At 50.2% G+C, this 18,067-nt stretch overlaps 1 protein-coding gene across 4 annotated transcripts; it reads left to right on the forward strand.

Moving 5' to 3' along the window:
• Window positions 1-1,289: 1,289 nt before the first annotated feature.
• ABHD16A (abhydrolase domain containing 16A, phospholipase) lies at window positions 1,290-18,023 on the forward strand. Of its 4 annotated transcripts, none has more exons than XR_005022753.2 (20): window positions 1,290-1,486; window positions 2,495-2,551; window positions 3,278-3,344; window positions 3,590-3,676; window positions 5,960-6,045; window positions 7,690-7,763; window positions 7,940-8,062; window positions 9,465-9,579; window positions 9,670-9,771; window positions 10,707-10,770; window positions 11,171-11,220; window positions 11,558-11,681; window positions 12,140-12,244; window positions 12,477-12,540; window positions 12,955-13,011; window positions 13,154-13,216; window positions 13,349-13,425; window positions 13,509-13,607; window positions 16,091-16,203; window positions 17,084-18,023. XR_005022753.2 is itself a non-coding variant. In XM_036875647.2 (20 exons), the coding sequence occupies exons 1-20, from the start codon at window positions 1,355-1,357 to the stop codon at window positions 14,016-14,018; spliced, it is 1,677 nt and encodes a 558-aa protein (XP_036731542.2). In that variant the 5' UTR covers window positions 1,290-1,354; the 3' UTR covers window positions 14,019-14,265. The 4 variants fall into 4 exon arrangements, 3 of the variants coding, with proteins under 3 accessions (XP_036731542.2, XP_057349589.1, XP_036731544.2); XM_036875647.2 differs by lacking the exons at window positions 16,091-16,203; window positions 17,084-18,023 and adding exons at window positions 13,700-13,746; window positions 13,935-14,265; XM_057493606.1 differs by lacking the exons at window positions 16,091-16,203; window positions 17,084-18,023 and adding an exon at window positions 15,043-15,101.
• Window positions 18,024-18,067: the final 44 nt, after the last annotated feature.

The raw sequence follows: 18,067 nt of genomic DNA on the forward strand, positions 1-18,067 counted from the left end.
TTTGGGTTAATGTCTGGAGTCTCTATTCTGTTCCACTGGTCTGTGGTTCTGTTCTTGTGCCAGTACCAAACTGTCTTGATTACTGTGGCTTTGTAGTAGAGCTTGAAGTTGGGGAGCGAGAACCCCCCCACTTTATTCTTCCTTCTCAGGATTGCCATTAAAGACTATTTTAAAAATTGTTTTTGATGAAATACTCCATGCATACCAAAGGCTATATCTAACATACAACTGTATAATGGCTAAATAAACGGTGGTATATTCACCCAATGGAACATTCCACAGCAAGGAGTGCACAAACCGCAATGACAGGCAATAGGTTGAATCTCACAAACAATGACAGTAAAAGAAGCCAGAAACAAAGGGCATGTGTTATATGATTCTATTTATATAAAAAACAAATATAGGCAAAACTAATCTCTGATGTTAGAAATTAAGATATCCCCTCAGTGGATGGATCATGACTGGTAGAGATCTGGAGACTGTCTTCTAGTTGCAGTAATAATGTGTTCTTGATCCAAGTGCTGATTACACGGATACATTCAACTGGTGTACTTTTCTATATATGTGTTTACTCTAATAAGAAGCTAAATAGTTTATATATTATGTAGATGTAAGGTAAAAGAAAGTTAAAACAAACTTGTATACTACTAAGAGTATTACCATTTCAAAAACTCTATAACACTTCTAAATTTACTCTTCAGCTTTCATTAACTTGATCATTAAATTGTACGTGTTTTTAAATTTTACAATTGTATAAAATATGTCATGTTGCATGTAATCTGTGGCTTTCTTTTTTCCATTTATTATGGTTCTGAGATTTGTCCACGCTTAAGAGGGATGATTTATTCCCCCAATATTAACCAGTATTTCACACATCTTAAACAAAACTGAGTCGTCCTATCCATGGCCATGGTGTAGCTCTCCATTTATTAAGCCTTCGTTTACCTATTTCATAACTTTTTGTGATTTTCTTCATAAAATCTTGCTTTTTTTATCTGATGTATTCCTAGACACCTTACCTTTTTTGTTGCTCTTGTCAAGTGCTCCTAAATTACCTCACTGTTGCTCGAGAGTCTGCCAATATTAAGTGATAGAAAAAAATGATTTAACTATGCCTGACAATTTTCTAACTCTTCTCGTTCCAAACGCCTCTAACTAATTTATGACCATTGCTGTACCCGTAGATCGAACTGCACGAAAGTCTTCTCAGGCAGCGCGGAAAATGTCTCGACTGGGCGCGAGGAGGATCCGGTACGTGCTGACGTAAAGGGCACACGCAACACCCTAGAAGCCGGGGAGGGCGGGGCCAGCAGGGGGAACTGCTGCTGGAAGAGCAGCTGCCCGAGCCGGGGCCATGGCGAAGCTGCTGAGCTGTGTCCTAGGCCCCCGGCTCTATAAAATCTACCGGGAAAGGTACTCTGAAAGGGCCCCCTCCGGCGTCCCTGAGACTCCAACCTCAGTCACTAGCCCCCCTTCCAGCTCCTGGGTGAGTCGAGTTCTCCCCTGGTCAAAAACATGGTATGGCCCAAACCCTTTTGCGGCCTTTGCGCCCCAGTAGCGCCCATTACTGGAAATCGGGGGAGCCTGCTTGTCAACTCAGTTGTCCCCAAAGTCTGCGCTCTTTGTGCTTTCTGGGTTAAAATCACGCCTATGGACTGGCCGCCTCCTTTACCGCTGTTGGCAATCGCTCTCTCATTCCGACCGCCACGCCTTGCTTTTTTCTCTCGCGGCCCCCCACGCTGTCTGGGTAGTTCATGCACTTCCCAATGGACTCTTAAGCCCTGGAAGAGACCCTGCGCGTATTCGGGAGCTGGGTGATTTTGCCATCAGACTCTCAATTTCTTCTTACTCAGTGCCTCTACCGGTTCCGTTTTATCTTCCCTCCACCCTGTCCTTGAATTTCAAAATGACTTCTTCAACAGATCATGTATCCGCTGCCTCCTACCCCGCAACCTACCTTGGAGACCACAGGGTTATTGCATTCATGAAAGCTGGGGGTGGTGGTAGGCTGTGCCCTTAAATGTTCTCTTCCTTTTTGTCGGTACTGTCAAATTATGTTTTCTGTTCCTTGCAAACTGCCCACCCTCAGCCACATTCTCTTCCTTTTCAGCCTACTCTTAATTCTGATGCTCTTCTTTCCCTCTTAAAGTTGTCACGGTGTCCCTTTCCTTCCTAGCTTCTCTAACCCCTCTCCCCATATGCACACTCCCACAACTCATTTGAAACTTGGTTGTGAAAAGGAGCAGATGTCTCCAATGCTGCTTTTACTTTTGCTTCCCAGCTCACCCCCCTGTGTGTTCTCATGGTCTGGGGTGGGAAATCAGGTTCAGAGTTGGGGTGGGGAGAGGGACTTCTTTGGGAGCCAGGGAAGGATGTCCCAGAAGTGATATAGCTTTGGAGGCTAGAACCAGAGGACACACACCGTATCTTATGAAAAGGAAGGGGAAGGACTTGCCAATGGCAGGGTCCTTAAGGTGGCCATCTGTTTTGGCAGGATACATACTATCAGCCCCGTGCTCTGGAAAAGCATGCTGACAGCATCCTGGCGCTGGTATGTCTGCCCTGGCATCTGGGACTCCTGCATCTTTTCAGACCCAGCTGCTCTCCTGAACTGTCTCCTTCCTGGCCTAGGAGAAGGCAGCGCCCCTGGGGGAGGGGTATACTCTGGGCTCTGCAGCAGACCTCCTCAGCACACACATGTGGACACACCTTCAAGTGCACATATCTGGCACTCCGCATTGGTGTGTGCACTGCTTTCTCTGAGGCAGCCTGAGCCATGAGGAAAACGTGTTTACTCTTGGGACCACCGGCAGGTGCTAAGTCCTGCAGTCCCCAGTGACCTGTCCTCCTTGGCAACTAACCTCTTTGGCTGCAGAGACAGCTGTGTTCTCTGGCAAGGTTCCTATGGTGACATTTGGCCACCTCTTGGGGACCAGGCCAGGAACTGTCCTGAGCAGGGCCAGTTAATTGAAAAGGCTTGATTAACTTAAGTAGAGAGAGAAACTGGCCTTTAAACGGAATGGAATTATGATGGAACTTGATAAGAGGAAGAAAATAGAACCTGTGCCTAGTTTTCCCATCCTCTATTATGCTTTGACACATTGCCTTTCAGCAAATACTGAGCACCTATTGTGTGCATGATATCATGCACAGAATAGGTACTTGATATGATATCCCTCAGGTTATCTCCTTTTCTCAAAGCCTAAGCCTGGAAATGGCAGGGTTGTGTGTGTGTGCGTGTGTGTATTGATTGCTTGTCCCTATCTCTCTGCTGCAGGCTTCAGTCTTCTGGTCCATCTCTTATTACTCCTCTCCCTTCGCCTTCTTCTACTTATACAGGAAAGGTCAGTGTGGTTTCAAAGGTGGTGGGACAGAAACTGGGCAGGTGGTTGGCAGATGAGCTGACCCTCTAAAGAGGAAAGGGGACCTATGAGGATGGCTTGGCTTCCCTCTTCCATCAGGCATCTTCTTCCTCAGAGGGCGTGGCCATCCCAAAGAAAGGGTATGGTGTGGAAGTTGGGGCTGAACTGTGAAGGGTTGCTGAGGAGCAGTTGGGAAAGGTTCTCACATAGCCCTTCTCCCTTCCCAGGTTACTTGAGTTTGTCCAAAGTGGTGCCATTTTCTCACTATGCGGGGACATTGCTTCTACTCCTGGCAGGCGTGGCCTGCCTTCGAGGTAAGTGGAGAGGGATCCCGGCTTGAATCAATCCATCATTGGGTAAATATTTGTTAAGTAGCTTCTGCAAATGCAGTTTTGTGTTGGGCCCTGATAGGGAATAATTGAGAATGGTCAGGCATGATCATTTCCTTAGAGGGCTTGAGATGTAAATATGAACAACTAATTAGCAGAAAATTTTGCTATTACCTAGAAACGATGTGTATACCCTACAAAAATTCCACATATATAATAGTCCTAAACTGGAAACAACTCCCTGGCCACAGATGATAAGATGGATCAATACATGGGACTTATGGCCCTACCACAGAACACAAAACAGCAGGGCAAATGCACAAATAAGAGCTTCACGAAGGCAAACGAATCTCACAGATGCAATGTTGAATTAAAGAAGTGGACCACCAGGCCACTTATGCAGTATGTTTCCATTTATGTAAAGTTCAAAAGGATGCATAAGTAAGTGACAAAACACTAAGAAAAACATGGGTATGCTTGTCTTGAAAGTCAGGAGAGTGATTATTTGGGAGCAGGAGGGAATAGGATGGGAGGACTCCTGGTGGGAGACGGCTTTGTTCTCTCCCTTGACCTGGGGGATGGTCACATGAATGCTTGTTTGTATTTTTTAGACTGAATGTATGTTTTATGTACATCTGTTATATCTCACAATTAAAAAATGAAGAGACAAACAAAATCATTGCCCCCTGGTGGGTGCATGTGATGAAAACCAGGTGAGGGGGATGTTGGAGAAGGGAGTGGTGGGTCAGGAGCTAGATGGCTGCAGTTGGGTCCAGCCTGGGATGAGGAGCTTCTGCCCATGGTCCTCTGCCTCTTGATCTCCACCAGGCTGCGCTCCATCCTTAGGCCTTTCCTGACCACCCCTCTCTTCAATTTTGTGTTAATTTATTCTTAATTTATTTTTAATTTGGAAAACAAGTTGAATTCAGAAAAGTCCAGAGAATGAAATATCCAAGAGAACTAAAATGCCTGTGTTTTACATTATTGCTTCAAATACCTTTTGTCAATAAAATACTAAAGCATTACAGACAGAGTTGGTGTTCCTGTTGGAATCTTCTGCCTTCCATGTTCCTCTTTCCCCACAAGTAACCATTGTCATCCTCTGTGGTTTCTTTCCTAGTCCATATTTTTATACCTTTATGAAATATGTATTTCATTTCATCAAGTTTAAGCTGCTATGAATTGTCAAATGCATACTGATTTCAGTTTTCAAATGTGAAAAAAATACACATTTTAGAATCCAAAATATGATGAACATAAACAATATATAACATTCTTTTGCACATTTTACATTTTTGACACAAATGGCATCTCTCTATACAAATCATTCTGCAGCTTGCTTCATTCTCAGGGTTGTTTAAGGGCTCTACCCTTGATGATACAAGGCATTCCAATTGATTCTGGCTTTATTTTCTTTGCAGAACTTACCCCTCATTTACTTGTTTATTGTCTTTCTCCAGCCCCACCCCATCCCTAACCAAAGTGCCAACCCTCTGAGAGCCCAGGCCTACATGTTTCTACTGTATCAGAACAGTACCTGGCATATGACACCCATCAGGCCAGTGGAAGCAGAGAAGTCAGGGTGTGAGGCTCCTTGGCAGTGGAGGGAGAGTGGATGTGATTGCTGAGGGACCAAGTGAACACAGATGAGAGCTCAGGGTTAAAAAAGGCTCTCCTTTCGGAGAGAAGTTGAATGGAGATTGGGGGAGCAGTCCAGGAATCGGAAGGAGGCAAAGATGGGCCCAGCAAGCAGAGGAGGAAGGACAGGAGGAGAGAAGAGTGCTGAGGGGCACAGCTGAAGAGAATGAGGACAGAGGAAGGGGACTTGGATTCAGTGAGGAAGTAATTATGGGGCAAGAACAAGAGCTGCAAAGCCAGATAGCAGGGAGTTAGAATGTACAGCAAAGAGCCAGAAAGCAAGCATCAGAGAGGGGTGGCAGTGAAAAGAAGAGAAACCCAGCATTAGCAAGGGCGAATAATAAAGTTGCATGACTGGGAGAATGAACATTCTGGAGGGTGGATGATTAATAGTCAATTATAAAGAAACAAACTGAAGAAACTAGGGAGGGGAAGAATTCTGAAGATGGTTGCTGGGTATGGAGGAAGGGGGTAAGTTCCAGTCTCCTGTTTCCCCAGACCGTGGGCCCTCCCTTCCTTTTCTTTTCGTTTCTCCTTCCAGGGCCTTCTCGCCCACTCCAATTCTCTTCCTGAAACCTACTGATCTTGCTTCTCAGTTTTCCTAACAGTATTTCCTGTCCTCTCTACTAGGCATCGGCCGCTGGACCAACCCTCAGTACCGGCAGTTTATCACCATCTTGGAGGCAGCACATAGGAACCAATCTGCAGAAAACAAGGTGAGAGGTTCCAGAGGTTCAAGGAAAGGTACCAGACAGGTCTCCTGGCACAGCTTCCTCAGCTGCTTCCCTAGAGCACCAGGCACTGGCTTCTGCCAGCAGGAGGAGGTGTGTTTTGCCACCCACCACTCGGGGTGTTTGCTGGCTTATTGCTGTGTCCCTTCTCCCCTCCACAGGTGAACTGTCCACCTGTGGAGGGATTTTTCCTTCTTGCCACTTCTGATGGAATATTCTGCCAGAATAATCCTCCACCTCTCCACCCTCCATTTGCAAGAGCTATAGAAACATTCCACAGTTCTCTTAGAAGGGGCTCTCTATCACAGCAGCTCAGTTCTGTAAATATTTGTTTATTTTTGCTGTGCGCACTAAACATCACGCTAGTTGTGTTTGGGGAGGGAGAAGATGGACAGGTATGGCCACTCTTGTGCCCGGGAGCACAGTGTGGTGCCAGGAGGGAGAGAAGCCAGAGCACAGTGTCCTTGGAGCTGCGCCAGCTCAGCTGGTGGTAGAGTTTGATTGTCTTTGAGAAGGGGCCCTATAAAGCTCATTCCTATTACAGAGGAGTTTGTGGGATCAAACAGCTGTTGAACACCGTCATCCTGTCACTGGTTACTCCACACCACCACTTAGGGAGCTTTGTAATGATGCTCTACCACACTGCTGTTGGAAGCATTTTGTGTGCATCCTTTCTAATCCTCACAACAACTGCAGGAGGTGGCGTTATTACCCTCGCTTACACATCTGAGGGAAATAATCAAGGAGAGGTTAAGTGATCCAAGCAAGTGAAAGAGCAAGGAAGCAGCTGAATCTGAAGTTGAGTTCCAGTCTGAAAAAAGCTTACTTGAAATCTTTTTTTCATTTTGTTTTGTTTTGCCATTGACATTTTTGCACAGGTTTTCTTATTTCTCTAAGTTGGGTAATTAAAAAAAAATAACTTGTCAAAATATTTCTGTGATAGAAAATAAAAGACAATTCTCTGAAGAGAGTGCTGGGTGCTCTGGGGGTGGGGAAGGAGTACAGCCGAGTATGAGGCACAGCTCCCGCTGCCCTCAGAGAGCATGTGGACTGATTCGGGGAGCCTGGAGCACAGATGGTCTGGGTGGCATCAGCAGCCTGTGGCAGCAGGAGTTGGGGGAGGAAGGTGGCCATGAGGATGACCAGGCAGGAGGGCTTCACTCAAAGTGCAAAGGACCACTGAGGGTGTGACTTCCCTCCTTTATTCTCACCCAAACTTGGGACAGTCATTTTGATCCCCTGTGACAGCATCATGTACAGGATGAAGGTGGGGAAGGAAGTGTGACCAGCCAGCTGGCCCCCCACCTCCTGCCTTAGAAGCACCAGCACCTCTGGCCATGCTTCCTGGGTCTTAGGTTTTGGAAAAGCAGAGGGCTGGGTTCATCTTCTGGAAGAGGGCAGACAGGCCAGCCTTGATACTTGATAGGGCATCCTCTCTTGCTTGACATTTCTGGCCATGTCAGAGCTTTCCACCTAAGAACTGGGAGGGTGTTGACCTCTGCTTGTTGCTCCATGATGTGTGGGGGCCAGTCCCCAGATGATGAGGGTGTTGAGGGTGGGTAGGTGTACTTCCTCCCACTTCTCAGTTCCCCTCTTCATCCCCTCCTCTTCTCTCCCTGACCACTACAGATGCAGCTCGCCAACTACAACTTTGACTTTAGGAGCTGGCCAGTCGACTTCCACTGGGAGGAACCCAGCAGCCGGTGAAACCCCAGTTCTTTGCCTCCGTAGTTCCTCTGCCCTGCCTCCCACTTCCATCCGCTTCTTAGGCCTGCCTTCCAGCGCCATCTCCTCCCTCACACCCCACTGTCCTCTGAACCTCAGATGTCCAGCCTGCTGCTGCTGACCCCATCCTCCCTTGGTTGTTTTCATCCCTCAGGAAGGAGTCCCGGGGGGACCCTTCTCGCCAGGGCGTGGCCCTGCTCCGCCCAGAGCCCCTGCACCGAGGGACAGCAGACACCCTCCTCGACTGGGTCAAGAAGCTGCCTTGTCAGATCACCAGGTGGGAGGCAGCAGGGAGGAGAGGCCAGCAGGGGCAGAGGGGACATGGGGTGAGGGCTCCAGGACTGGGCGCTCCATTGTAAGAGAGGTGTCATTTATTGGGCCTAGTACCATGTGCTTTGTATTATTTGTGACAAAGTAGTTTTTATCCACACTTAGGTGTGAAATCCACATTTATGTGCAAAGAAAAGAGGCTCAGAGAGGCCCAAAGTCTCACAGGTAGTGAATGAAGAACTGGAACATTAACACAGTTTTGTCTGACACAGAAGTTCTTTCAATGAGGCTGAGAGGAAGAATGAGGTTGCGGGTATAGAGGGTACACATAGCCTAAGCTGGAACAGGGTCCAGTGGCAGTTGTGTCCCTGTCCTGGCCCCCCAGCTCCTTGGTTGTAACACCTTGCACAAGCTACAATTTCTGCATCTGTGAATAGCCTACCTCATAGGGTTGGTGAGATTAAGTAGGGTAGCATATACTCAAAGGCTTCAACCTTGTCCTGATAGCACATGGCAAAGCCCAGTTAAATTAAAGCTGTGGGTTCTGATACTGTCAGAATTAGTGATAGTCCCACTGATACCTTACAGTGGAGCAGACACTGGGGGAATTTTCATTGCTGGGTCTGGGAAGCAGGTTCTGGGATACCAGGAAGGAGGCAGACTTGATGGGTTGTTGACGGCATGCTGACTGGTCAGCAAGGCAAGCTAGATTTGGGGTTTTGAAGGGGATGCTTATGCAGCATTGTTCTGGGGACATATCTTACTTCAGGATTAGGCAGAGGTGGCTGCTTGTCTTTCTCAGGTGCAGCACCTGCTACATCTTATCTGTCTCGATTATACGTTTGTTTGGTTCAGTATATATTTATTAAGCCCCTACTCTGCCAGTCTCTAGGTACCTACTATGTGACCAGTAATGGGTATACTGCAGTGAACAGAACAGCCAGATCTCTGCCCTGATGGGGTCTACAGTCTGGTTTTGGTTTCAAACTATGGATCTTCACCCATTAGTGAATCTTGAAATCAATTTTCTGAATTACAACTCTCACTTTTTAAAAAATATTATTTATTTGAAGACCTTTAATAAATTGTATTTCTACATTAACAGAATTTGGTAATAATTTTGCTGTTACCTATATGCAGAAAGTAGTATCTCATAAAACTTTTGGTATTACATGTACATATGCATGTCCTGGCTACGATATGAAATGTGTATCTTGCAAAGGTTGCAGCCAAAAAAGTTTGAAAAACCCCATCCTGGTACAGATACTATTAATTCATTAAGTGCTGAAAGAAGAAGACGAAGCCGTGAAGGTCAAGGGTGAAGCAGGCACCAGAATCTGAGTGCTAGGGTTGGGTTGGTCCCTGGGCCCCACTGTGGTTGGGGGTTCATTACCCCATGTTCTCCACAGCTACCTGGTGGCACACACCTTGGGGCGCCGGATGCTGTATCCTGGCTCCGTGTACCTGCTCCAGAAGGCCCTCATGCCTGTGCTGCTGCAGGGCCAGGCCCGGCTGGTGGAAGAGGTGAGGTGCTCCTGCCCCCAACCCTCTACCCAGCTAGGGAAGTGGACTCCTGGCCCCTCATTACTTAGCCGCTGCGTCTCCCCAACTCAGTGTAACGGGCGCCGGGCAAAGCTGCTGGCCTGTGATGGCAACGAGATTGACACCATGTTTATGGACCGGCGGGGGACAGCTGAGCCCCAGGGACAGAAGCTGGTGAGAGGGAGGAGCAGGGAGTCTAAAGGTGGAGTATGGGGAGGGTAGTGGAGGTTCTAGGGATCTCATATTTATAGCAGCCCCAAGTAAGCACAGCTTGGGATAATCCCATCTCCTAGCTCTTGGTGTAGGGAAACCCTGCAATAGGGAACTGGATGAAGTAGGACTTAACCACCAACAACCAAAAAGTAAGCATCATAGTCAACACTTAGCATTTAGCAGGTGCACGGCATATATTTAATTCTCATAACAACCCTGTAAGATAGGTACTATTTATGTCAGCCCATTTTACAGATGATGCAACTGAGGTCCAGAATAACTTTTCCAGATTATGCAGTTTATAAGTGGGAGAGCCAGGATTTGACCCCTGGCAGCCTGGCTCCAAAGTCTCCTGCCTCCACAAAGCAGCCCTGGAAAGAGCACTAAACCATTCATTTAAGGAGCTGGGTTCTGGCCCCCATTTTCCCGACTGCTGTGAGCATCCATCCAAGTCCCTCTGTCTCTGAGCTTTGACTCAGGGCACCATGGAATTAGAGTTAATGTGACCATAAGTCTGGAGCCCAGAGAAGAAGAGGGAAAGAGTCTGGCACACCACACAAAAGAAACAGTCACAGAAAAAACAGACCTAGAAACTAGAAAGAAAAAAATACCCATACTCTCATTACTGAGGGACATTTCCCTGGAGGTCTTCCAATGAAAAATGGACCCTGAGCTGGGTGGTGGAGCAATTCCTCTGCCTGAGGGCCCAGTTTGCTAAACATTTGCATCCACTTTGCTCCTCATCTTATGGACCTTGTGAAATGAGAGGTTTCTCTTCCCCTTGGAGAGAACAGGAGCGAACCCTTTCCTCTCCCCTGCAAAGCTCCACAGGCTTCCCTGCCTGCCACAAGGGGGACTTTCAGTCCCAATTTGGCTCCTTCTGCCTCCTTCCATAGGTCATCTGCTGTGAGGGGAATGCGGGCTTCTATGAGGTGGGCTGCATTTCCACGCCTCTGGAAGGTAGGCCAATGGCTCATGACTCCTCTCTGCCTTTTTGAATGCAACGTCCCCACCTTCCCACATTGATGTGACCTCCCTGGGCCTGACCACTTTGTTTGGGTGAGGTTTGAGACCCTTGTCTTTGGGGAATAGTCCACCCCTCTTTGCTTTGCTAACCTTACATCCCTCCCTTTAGGCTATGTCTCTAACCTTATTATGCTCTTTATTTTGCTACCCCCTAGCCACACACATCCTTCTGCTGCCCCAGAACTCTAGTGCCATCTCCCCATTCTGGGAAGCTTTGAAGTTACTTGCCTCTGAGTTGGGGGGTACTTAGAGCTCCAGTGCCCTATTGTGCTTCTCCCCAGGGCTGGAGGAGGGGAGGGCCAGAAGGTTCTAGCCCCTCCTCCCCATGTTACAGCTGGATATTCAGTCCTGGGCTGGAATCATCCGGGCTTTGCTGGAAGCACGGTGAGACCCTCTCTAGAATTTCCTCCTTTTCCTGAATTATGGTCTGTCTCCCTCTGGTCAGTCTCTGGAGTTAGGGAAAGGGGTGTGTATTTCTGTGGGAGCTTCTGCTCACCTGTGGCCGGGGTGCCCAGTGCAGGGAGCTGCCATGTTCCCTCCGACAGTCACAGTAGGGAATTGGCGGGAGGGCTGGTGTCTGGAGGGAGCAGCCCCTCCCACCACCTTCCTTCTACCCCACCTCTATTGCAGGGTAGCTGCAGGAAGGGCACAGGCTGGGAAGGTACCCGTGGCAAGCGAGCTGGCCTTTGGTGTTCACCACCCTTTGCCATTCTCCCTACAGGGGGTGCCGTTTCCACAGAATGAAGCCAATGCCATGGACGTGGTGATCCAGTTTGCTATCTACCGCCTGGGCTTCCAGCCCCAGGATATTATCATCTATGCCTGGTCCATTGGGGGCTTTACTGGTACCAGCCTCCCTCCTACCCACACTCATGCCATCCCTACCCCTCCCGGAGGAGATGTTGGATGTACACACGGCCTGGGAGTTGGGTGGAGGCTTAAGGAAGGAGAGGATGGAGGTGGGATTTCTGAGTGGGCTGGAAGAACGTATCTTGTGTGTATACATTCACATTTCCTTCCACCCTCATGCCTCACTATTAAAAGTAGTCCAGGGGTCCTGGGGTGGGATCAGGGAAGTGAATGTTTACTCCAAGCATTGTCTTCAGTGTACTTTAATGTTCTCTCTCCAACCTCTCCAAAGAGTGTCTTGACTGGGTGAAGTGAGGGGTTAAGGAGAAAGCTGGGCCAAACCTAGTAGGGAAGATGGGGTCAGCTAGTATGGAGGGAGGGTCCATGGGATGAGGGTGGGGATAGTGTGCAGGAACCCTCAGGTTCTGATCCTCCTTTCCTGCCCTGGTACCAGCCACATGGGCAGCCATGTCCTACCCAGACATTAGTGCCGTGATCCTGGATGCCTCCTTTGATGACTTGGTGCCCTTGGCCTTGAAGGTCATGCCAGACAGCTGGAGTGAGTACAATTCCCAGGCCTTCCCAGAGGAATGGATGGGCTGGCACTGGGAGCTATTCTAACCAGAGATGGTTCCCTTTCCTGTGGGCGGGAAGTAGGTCACTCCATTGTTGAGAAGCAGGAGGACTCCGCTGTCTGGGGACCTCAGTTTTCTCTCTCCATGAACAGTGGGGACCTTTGTGTTGGGCAGGGTCTTTGTCTCTACTGTCCCTTCACTTTTACCCCACTCTAGGGGGCCTGGTGACCAGAACAGTGAGGCAGCATCTCAACCTAAACAATGCAGAGCAGCTGTGCAGGTAAGGGCAGGCCAGTGTCCACCAGGTTACAGCCTTCCCCGCCTCACCCCGTTGCAGGCTCTGCTGGGCCTTCAAACGCTGAAATTAGTACTAAAGAGCAAGTAGGTAAATGACTACTGCCCTGCATCCCGAGTGACTCTGCCACCACCCAAGCTGGCCCAGCTGCCACCAGGTTCCCGGGGACCCTGGACCTTCTCAGGATCTGACAAGCCAAGGGTTAATCTCCCACCAAGGTCAGACTTTGAGCAATGCCCAATCTTAAGTACTCTGACTCTTGCCACTGGGGGAAGGGCTAGCCCACGACCTCTTAGCAGCTGAGGAGAATGCAGCCAGCCAGTCAGCGCTTTAGTGCGGTGGCCTGTTGTGACTCATCTCCCTCTGAGCCCTCACTGCCCCTGTGCTGTCCCTCTGAAGGTACCAGGGCCCTGTGCTGCTGATCCGCAGAACCAAGGATGAGATCATCACCACCACGTGAGTGCTTGGGAACCTCTGTCCTTCTTGGCTGTGGAGATTGCTGGAAAGTTGCCCCTCCCACCTCTGCCTACCAGAAACCCAGGTAGGTATTCAGACCCTCCCCAACCTCCAGCCCTCTAGTATACATTCTCACCCCCAGGGTTCCTGAGGATATCATGTCCAACCGAGGCAATGACCTCCTGCTGAAGCTCCTGCAGCATCGGTGAGAGCCAGGGTGTGTGTGCGCATGTTTGTGTGTGTGTACTGATACCAGCAGAGAGAGGGAGGGAAGAAGGTTCAGGGATGAGTGAAGAGACCTGGGTCCCAATTTCCTGTCCTGGCCCTCCCTCTGTAGGTATCCCCATGTGATGGCAGAGGAGGGTCTTCGAGTGGTGAGGCAGTGGCTGGAGGCCTCCTCAGAGCTGGAGGAAGGTGAAAGAGGATCTGGTCAGGCCTTTGGGTGGGGGCCTGGCAAGGCCAGGTTGCTAACTGGCACTCATCTCTCCCTCGACCAGCCTCGATTTACAGCCGATGGGAGGTGGAGGAGAACTGGTGTCTGTCTGTCCTCAACTCCTACCAGGCAGAACATGGGCCTGACTTCCCCTGGAGCGTGGGTAAGGAGGCTCTGGGGCAGGAGAGGGGTTGGGAAGAGCCCAGGTAGGGGAGCAATACTGTATGCCCACGTTTGAGCACCTCCTCTCTGCAGGGGAGGACATGAGTGAAGATGGCAGACAGCAACTGGCTTTGTTTCTGGTGAGCTCAAGGGTGTGAAGCAGGAAGGAGGGACCTGAACAGCCAGGGGGCACTTGTGGGGCTTGGGCACGGGGCTGTGGTGGGGTGCCTTGTAAGCATGGAACAGCAGGTATGCGGGGTGGGTTCAGAGGGTGGCTGGTGCTCACTGCAGTGCTCTGCACCCCGTCTGTCCTGCCCCCTTTCCTCAGGCTCATAAGTATATGCACAACTTCGAGGCTACACACTGCACCCCACTCCCATCCCAGAACTTCCAGATGCCCTGGAACCTCTAGGGACCACACTGGGACTTATTCTGCAAGAATGGGATGGGCAGAGACATGGGGACACCCTCTTATTTGTGATTCTCTGTGTTCATGTTGCTGTTTATAGTTTGTGGGAAGTGGGGGGACCACCCCCCTTCTTATGCTTCCTCTTGCACGTTTCCTCTCATCCATCTGGCAGTACCTAACCTTCCCCAACACTCGCCTGCATTAAATGAATGGATTATTCCTAATAATTAATAAAAAAGTATTTTTTCTACCGACTGGCTAACTGTGTGACTTCCCAAGTGTCCAGGGAGCCAGATGGTGGGGAGAACGAAAACTCAAAAGGCTGGGCTTTGGGAAACCCCAACTCCAGACAGTCAGTTTAACCCTCCCCCTCCCTGCTGCTCTCCCAGGCCTTCAGCCGGCAACCCAGATGGCATGCAGTGAGTACCTAAGCCTCCCCCTCCCTGGTGTGCCTGGCACTATCAGCAGCGTGCAGCCTCCCTGGCCTCTGCCTCAGTCCTTCCTGCTTATAGCCACCCCAGGAGCCCAAGCAAGTTGCCCTGGCTTACTTACAACTCATGAACTTTGTCGTTTACCAAGTGTTTCCTAGTACCTGTTTCACCTACTCAGCTCTTCTACAGACTTCCAGGTCCAACCTGCGTGGTTTCAAGATCAGTACCCCCCATTTTCCTTGCTCACCTGCTGTTCATATGGGGAGTGAGGACTAGTCCGCTCCCCCCATCATGTGCAAGCAAATTTTGCACACCCTCCTCACCATATCAAGCCTCTCTCCTTGCAATTCAGCAAATGGGGGGTTGGCCTGCCTGCTGGGGACTGAGGGCTTGGTGCCAAGGACTCGTCCTCCCAGAGCTACACCATGCCTTTTTGGACAGCTGTTAGAAGAAAATCCTTAGGTTGAACCTGAGGTAATTGGTTCCCTGTAACTTCTATTTCCAATCCTTGGAACCTCATGGAACAGAATGAGTCCCTCTCTCACCCATTAGTTTGCTACCTAGCCACGTTCTTCTTTTGGAAACCTCTTTTCCAGATGAAACACCCCCAAGTCTAACCACCCTTAGTCCACTGTTCTGAACAAGATGCTTAAGATGGGCAACAAATGTTCTGATGTGGTAGGTAGTCCCTGGCTAATTTCAGCATCTCTTCCAACCCCAGTGCATGCAAGTCATCCACAATCCCTGAGGCAGAGGCTGTTTGCCCCACCTGCTCAGCTGTCCCTTAAGGGGTGCATCCTGAGCCTCCACTGGGAACCTCAGATATTCCAGATATTTGGGGTTAAAAGAGAGGAGGTGGCTACAGCTCCAAAATTCTCCACCTCTAGCAAATATTAGCTGATACTGGCACCCCTCTCCTCTGTCTTGTCCCAGGGGACAAACATGGAGCATGAACCTGTAGGACCAGCTGCATTGTTCTGAGCCTTACCTTCCCTGATCCACCAGGACAGTTAATCCCCTGGAAACCAAGTCTTTGTTCAGCTAAAGGAACTTCCTTAAATGCCAGTGGGGGTACTGGGAGACAAAGTACTTCCCATTCCTGACCATGGAAACTAGGGACTTTTGACCCGCCTCTATGGCCACTTGTCCCTCCCCATTCCTCTCTGCACATACTATAGAGAACAGTGAATGCCATGAAGGGCCCTTGGTATGTACCTGAAGTGGGTGGGGAGAGGGGAGGCTTAACATTTGATTTCTGGACCACTCTACCCAGGGACCTCAGTTTACCCCCTCAGATTACTCCTCACTTGATAAGGTTTACAACAGCTGTTTGTTTTCAGAGCTACTCTACTCTGGGGTGGGACCAGCCTCCTGTCTACTCCTCACTCTTTATAGTGGCCTTCTAGCAATCTTAGGGGAAGACCAGTTGAGATGCATATCCCACATCTGCTGGGGCCCTGAGCCTTTCTGTACTAGACATCAGGTGGGGCCTGAACACCCTGGTGTACCTGAGGAACTGGGCAACTTGGGAGAGTAGATGGAGGCTGGGAGAAAAGAGAGTTAGCACCAGGGCAGGAAACTTGGGAAGAAGAGGTGGCCCCAGGGCTGGGCCATCCCTTCTCCTACCCAGTCTCATGGGTGCAGGCTTCTGCGCTGCTCCCAGTGTGAGGTGTTGGACCCGGTTCTGGCTGTGTTTGGGTTAAGGGCTTGCTCCACGCCCCAGGGAGGAGCATGTGTTTCCCGCTCAGCTGTCACAAGTGAGTGAAGGCCCCATAGAGTGTTGGGGGGACCCAGGCATCAATGATAGCCAGGTACTTACCCAACCATCCAATCAACAAGCCATCCCAGCTCCCTTAAGAACCCATTCATTTTTTTTCCTCCATTTATATTCTGGTTAAACATCCCCACCCCTAGCTGCTCTCCAGACGCGGCGTCGGGCCGCCGCCCTAACGAACTTAACTCTCACCGCCCCATTCCTCCAACTGTGGTGGTCTGTCCTCAGGCCCTACCTCCTTTGTTTCGTCACTCGCCTGCACACCCCTAGGTACCCCATAGCCGGGGGAGGGGCATCAGCGAGGATATAGTCATCCCCTGCTGTCACCATGGCGACTGCTGTAATGTCCCGCCTCCTCACCCTGGGAGAGCCACCTCGGAGCCCGTTACCACAGCAACGAACCCTCGTGGCTCCCTCTCTGGCGGCCGCACCCTGCCGCGTGGAGAGGAGCGAAGCGAAACGAACAGGGGCGGGATTAATGACGCTAGGGCCACGCCCCCTCCGAACTAAGACTCAGCCCCAGAATTTCACCAGCATTTCCCGCCGGTACCCTCAGAGCCCTTGGTCGCCGTAACTCCACAGCAAGTTCTCCCGGCCCTCTCAGGGTAACCCCTTCAGGAAGCCCCGACTCAATCACTCATAACCCCCTAGTCATTGGCCTTTTGACCGCTGTTTTATTCGAGAAATTGGTTCAGAAGGCGCTGTGCAATTCCCTTCTGCTTCCCCTTTGCCCTCTCCGATCCTTTTCGTTTTATTACTGTCACTCATTCAACAGACATTTATGTAGGAGTCGGGCACTCCTCCCAATTCTCCATTACTCTGACTTTTCTCTAATACAGTTTTCTTCTTTCATTCATCCCAAGGCTCCTCATGGGGCGCGAAGTGTGTGCTTTTTCCTCTCGTGTTTCTTCCCGGTGCGTGCTTCCTGGCGCGTCTCCGTCCGTTTCCTCTCCTCTACGCTATCAGTACCCCGAGGCCGGATGACTCCTGGCTGCTCTTGGACCGTTTTAGGGCGTGTCCCAAAACTCCAGACCGGACGCCCTAAGACTTCCCATAGCCCACTGACCCCTAAAGTCAAGCCCCTGAGTCTCAGAGGATGACCTACAGGCGGGAGACCAGCAGGCCCGCGGGCGGAGGAAGTGGGCGGGCACCTGGCCTGGGAGGGATGTGGCACCACAGTGCCGCCGCGCGGAGAAGCTGCGTAGTGCCCTGGGTGTCCGCGGGAGCTTGACCCCTGAGTCCCGACGCGGGGCCCGCGGACCTGAGGTGCAATTAAGCGCGGAGAGCCGGTGGGCGCCGGAGATCAGAGCTGCTGACCTGCAGCTGAGCTTAGGCGTAGGCTAAGACAGGCTTTCCGGAACCCACAGGGACACAGAACTGAGTACGTACGGTCAACGGCACCCAAACGTTCTCGCTTTTAGATTTCTGACAGTGCCAGGTCTTTCTCATCTTGGAAAATGGTACCACCAATCACGCCCTGTGCAAACCTGTCCCCACTTCCCTCACCCATGTTCAATCTAAGTCCAAACTGTCCAGTCTTGTTTCTAAATCTCTCAAAAAATTCAGTGTTTCCCTGCCTCTCTTCTGCTAGACTAGGCCGCCATCTTGTGACTGGACTCAGGAATAGCGTCTTGACTGGTTTCCTGGCCTCAATAATCTTTTACAAACAAATCTTAATCCTGTTACTCCTCGGCGGAGATCCCCTTGGTCATGTTTCTGACCCCTCCCTCCCTCTATCATTGCTTGTTGACTTCTTTGCCACTAGACTGTGTGTTCTGTGAGTGCAGCGCCTTGGGCAACATTGTATCCCCAACATCTGATGAAGTGATACAATAAATGTTGAATGA

The sequence above is a fragment of the Manis pentadactyla genome, chromosome 16 (genome assembly GCF_030020395.1).
Source record: "Manis pentadactyla isolate mManPen7 chromosome 16, mManPen7.hap1, whole genome shotgun sequence".
NCBI lineage: Eukaryota > Metazoa > Chordata > Mammalia > Pholidota > Manidae > Manis > Manis pentadactyla.

Bases quoted from the DNA above. Each gene is read 5' to 3' on its own strand.
- ABHD16A (XM_036875647.2), top strand. From the start codon at position 1,355: ATGGCGAAGCTGCTGAGCTGTGTCCTAGGCCCCCGGCTCTATAAAATC. The intron at 7,764-7,939 runs GTGAAACCCCAG...TTCATCCCTCAG, and splicing joins TGGGAGGAACCCAGCAGCCG to GAAGGAGTCCCGGGGGGACC. The intron at 13,608-13,699 runs GTAAGGAGGCTC...TCCTCTCTGCAG, and splicing joins TGACTTCCCCTGGAGCGTGG to GGGAGGACATGAGTGAAGAT.